This window comes from Galeopterus variegatus, unplaced genomic scaffold (genome assembly GCF_000696425.1).
Source record: "Galeopterus variegatus unplaced genomic scaffold, G_variegatus-3.0.2 Scaffold6371, whole genome shotgun sequence".
NCBI classification, from domain to species: Eukaryota; Metazoa; Chordata; class Mammalia; order Dermoptera; family Cynocephalidae; genus Galeopterus; species Galeopterus variegatus.
This window is the reverse complement of record NW_007732482.1, coordinates 105,701-107,347: the sequence shown is the minus strand read 5'-3', so window position 1 is coordinate 107,347 and position 1,647 is coordinate 105,701. Positions and strand designations below refer to the sequence as shown.

Sequence of the window (1,647 nt, the reverse complement as noted above, 5' to 3'; positions counted from 1 at the left end):
TAACATCAACGTCTCTAACTCAACAGGCGTCTCCGTCCTGTTTGAATTTTTCTCTCTCTCCTTGAAGACGCATTCGTTCAGCCATGCATTCATTCACTCAGGGAGTGACTGCCACATGTCGGGCAGCTTGCTGGGCCTTGGCCCCAATTCGAGGACTACTGGGACACGTGTTTGACCGGCTGATGTCCCCCGGCCCACCCACCTGCCCTGAGGTCCGACCCCTGCCCCACCTCGGCTCTGGACCCAGCCCCCCGCTGGCTGGTTCGTTCGCGCTTCCACGCCCTCCCCAGAGGCCAGGAACGTGCCTCGTTCGCCATTTCTTCATCTACCGCGTCGCGAATGCTCGAGAAAAGAACAAGGGCAGCATGACAATGACAGTCAATCCGCACTCGCTCATCTGAGAAGCCACGGCAGGCGCAGGGGGCGCCGAGGGGGGCGCCCGCCCCGACGTCTCCATGCAGAATCCGGGCCTTCCCGAGTGGGCCGGGTCGGCTGGGTCCCCGCACCGGCCCGAGACAGCAGCGCGGCCCCGCGGAGCGGTCGCGAGCCGGGTGGGCGGCGGCGCCGCGCGAACTACAAGTCCCAGGGGGCGTGGGGACGAAGAGGCGGAAGGGGCGGTCCCCGGCGGCGCGGGCGGCCGCAGGGTTGAGGGGCCGCGCGGGACACCATGTCCGAGGGTGGCAGCTGCAGCCAGACCCCCAGCCGGGCCATCCCCGCCACTCGCCGGGTGGTCCTGGGCGACGGCGTGCAGCTCCCGCCCGGGGACTACAGCAGCACCCCCGGCGGCACGCTCTTCAGCACCACCCCGGGAGGTAGGCGCGGGCTCGGGGCGCCGCGACGGGAGGGAGCGGACGGGGGCATCGGAGGCAGCGAGGGCCCCGGGGGAGGCCGCGCGCACTGCCTGCCCTCGGGGTGCGCCGTCCAGAGCCCGGGCGACAATGCCCCCGGGGAGACAGCGAGCACCCAGGCGCGCACGCTCCCAGGACCGCCGCCTGCCGAGGGTGGGGTCAGGGTGGGCCGTGGTCCGGGGAGGCCCGGCCTGGAGTTTGTGTGGGTGACATGGGCGTTCTCCGTTGGGTGAGCGACTCTCGCCCAGCCCTTTTCCTTCCCGGGGCACCCCACGTTGTGTGCGGGCCGCGCGCCGTCCCAGCAGCGCCTCGCGGGCACGTGTGGCTCTTTCCCCCGACGCGGGTGGGGTCTCCGCGGACGGGCCTGGCGCCGCGGCAGGGCTGTCACAGAACAAGCCCTTCTGCACGGGGCAGGGGGCACCGTGACCTCCCCGGAGAGGATGAGGAAGAGGAAGCTGGGCTGGCAGGGGCGGGGGCCAGCCCGGGAGCCCCGGCGCGCGGGCGCTGATGAAACCTGCACTCCCGTTTGCATCATGGACTGAGTCCTCGTGGTCACCGCTTCCCTCCCAGCCGCGCCGATACCACCCCTTTGCCGCTCTTCCCCCGCTGCCACCTCCTGCACGCTGCTTCCCAGACGACTCGGAAACACACGGATCCCGGCGCAGGGACAGCGTGTGTGCAGGCGGGGCGAGCCGCAGCCCTGCAGCCCACCCAGAGGCGGGGCGAGCCCACAGCCCTGCAGCCCATCCAGAGGCGGGGCGAGACGCAGCCCCGCAGCCCACCCAGCGGCGGGGGGCGC

General features: G+C 71.5%; 1 protein-coding gene across 1 annotated transcript in view; it reads left to right on the top strand.

Moving 5' to 3' along the window:
- Positions 1 to 635: 635 nt before the first annotated feature.
- The window catches only part of EIF4EBP1 (eukaryotic translation initiation factor 4E binding protein 1), a 22,850-nt gene continuing 21,838 nt past the window's right edge, over positions 636 to 1,647 (top strand). The window contains exon 1 of the mRNA XM_008590793.1: positions 636 to 812. Coding sequence (XP_008589015.1) covers positions 668 to 812 — 145 coding nt within the window. The 5' untranslated portion in view covers positions 636 to 667. The remainder of the gene's footprint in view (positions 813 to 1,647) is intronic.